The 1,764-nt window shown below is 39.2% G+C and overlaps 2 protein-coding genes across 3 annotated transcripts in view; one reads left to right on the top strand and one right to left on the bottom strand.

The window, feature by feature from the left end:
• The window catches only part of LOC117943095 (nuclear factor 7, brain-like), a 214,395-nt gene that overhangs the window by 94,575 nt on the left and 118,056 nt on the right, over nt 1–1,764 (top strand). The window lies entirely within an intron of this gene.
• LOC117943107 (butyrophilin subfamily 2 member A2-like) overlaps nt 1–1,764 on the bottom strand; it is a 27,116-nt gene that overhangs the window by 23,647 nt on the left and 1,705 nt on the right. For both annotated transcript variants that reach the window (XM_034869034.1, XM_034869035.1), the window contains exon 2: nt 284–616. In XM_034869034.1, coding sequence (XP_034724925.1) covers nt 284–616 — 333 coding nt within the window. The remainder of the gene's footprint in view (nt 1–283; nt 617–1,764) is intronic.

Genomic DNA, 1,764 nt, shown 5'->3' with positions numbered 1-1,764 from the left:
CAGAGCCTGAAGTGAGACCAACACACCTAATGAAACCTGGTGAGTGTTTAACAGTGATGTCATTTAAATCCATCAGGTCCTCGTGGTCCTGGTCTTATACAGATTACATGTTTTTGTGTTAAGAGACAGAAATATCCATGATCACGATGAGCCGGAAGAGAACAGGTTACACAACATTACTTAGTGCTTGTCAAGTATTATCAACTTTAAAAACAAAGAAACTGTTTTATCTTGCAGACATATTTAAATAATAAAAATGAGCAAACATAATAAAAATACTCACCAACAACAAGCTGAATGTAGAAAGTTTGACGAGGCTGAAGACGAGGAAAATAACAGCTGTATTCTCCACTGTCAGATAGCGTTGTGTTTCTGATGGTTATGGAGGCGTCGCCGTGTTTCAGTTTATCTTGGAAATGAGAGACTCGGCCTTTGAACTCTTCACTCTGACCTCTGTTATCGATGCCTTTGTCATACAGGAACACTTCCTTCTGACCTTCATCTTTCTGAGGAGCTTTCCTCCAGACAAACAGTTTCAACTCAATGTCCTCCTTGGTGCTGAGAGAGCAGGGTAACACAACCTCAGCCCCTCTGTCCACGTTGATGACTGCTGGTCCTGGAAGATTAAATCATGGAGGTCTACTTTACACGCAGAAAAATAACTATATTTAAAATGAAATGTTATAATGTGTTTTACACACTTGTGTGCAGTAATTTCACACAAATTATGAATCAATCTAGCCAACAATATACGAGACAACACCCAGTCCATCAGGCGGGCCGGCTCTGTGGTCGGCATCAACTCAGGACTCCATGGTGACGGTGGCAGAGAGGAGGACACCGGACAGACTGATGGACATTACTGACCCCCCCCCTGCACCCCGTCATCAGCACCCAGAGGAGCCGGTGTTTCGGTTTAACTGGTTTTTGAGTTAACTGGTGATAGAGGCAGATGTGGTGTGGGCGTGGCCTTTCAGGACCCAGTCTCAACTTACCATGAAATGAACATGCCGATCTTCTTTAACTGTCTATGTGCTGATCGCTTTGCTTCTTTTCAAATTAATTTGTCAGTGTCGTGTGACACTTTCTAGAGACGAGTTGCTGAGGATGTGGTCCCGACAGACATGCATGCAAACATTAGCCGTTGTCGTTTCGAAATATCACCCGTTGTCTGTCGAGTGTGTCACTCACTGCAAACCACGGAGACACCAAGATCCTAAACATTTCACCGTTAAAACAACACTGTATGCTAAATTTGTAAAATGTTGTAATCTATATCTGTAAAGGCCATTTTATTGAAATGGGGTATTCTTTATACTCTGAGTCAGAAAACTCAACTGCAGCAGCACTATTTACACAATAAAGCTTTCCAGTTTCACTCGCTTTTACAGAGGGGTTTGTTCAGATGTCATTTATAGCCTAATTTATGTAAAATTTTATACCTAAAAACGTAGCGAAAATTGATTATTTTATGGCTGTTGAAACCATATTCTGATTAATGCAGTGATAAAAGAATTTTCTTTTATCACTGCATTCATTATGTATATACATCTAAAATAAAAAACCCTCTGTGAAACCCATTGACTCAAATCTGTCAACAAAATAAAAGAAGATTTTGGAATGACTTTGATATTTGTATATCTGGAATATGTCTGGAATGATTTTCTTTTCTTCATTATGGATATTTGAAATTAAGATGACTAAACAATTGGATTGTAGATATCTGAAATTGTGTTTCCTAATAATTATATTGAAGACATTCAT

The sequence above is a fragment of the Etheostoma cragini genome, chromosome 4, assembly GCF_013103735.1.
Source record: "Etheostoma cragini isolate CJK2018 chromosome 4, CSU_Ecrag_1.0, whole genome shotgun sequence".
In the NCBI taxonomy this organism is placed as follows: Eukaryota; Metazoa; Chordata; class Actinopteri; order Perciformes; family Percidae; genus Etheostoma; species Etheostoma cragini.
Note: the sequence above shows the minus strand (reverse complement) of the source record. Positions and strands in the feature narration are given on the sequence as shown.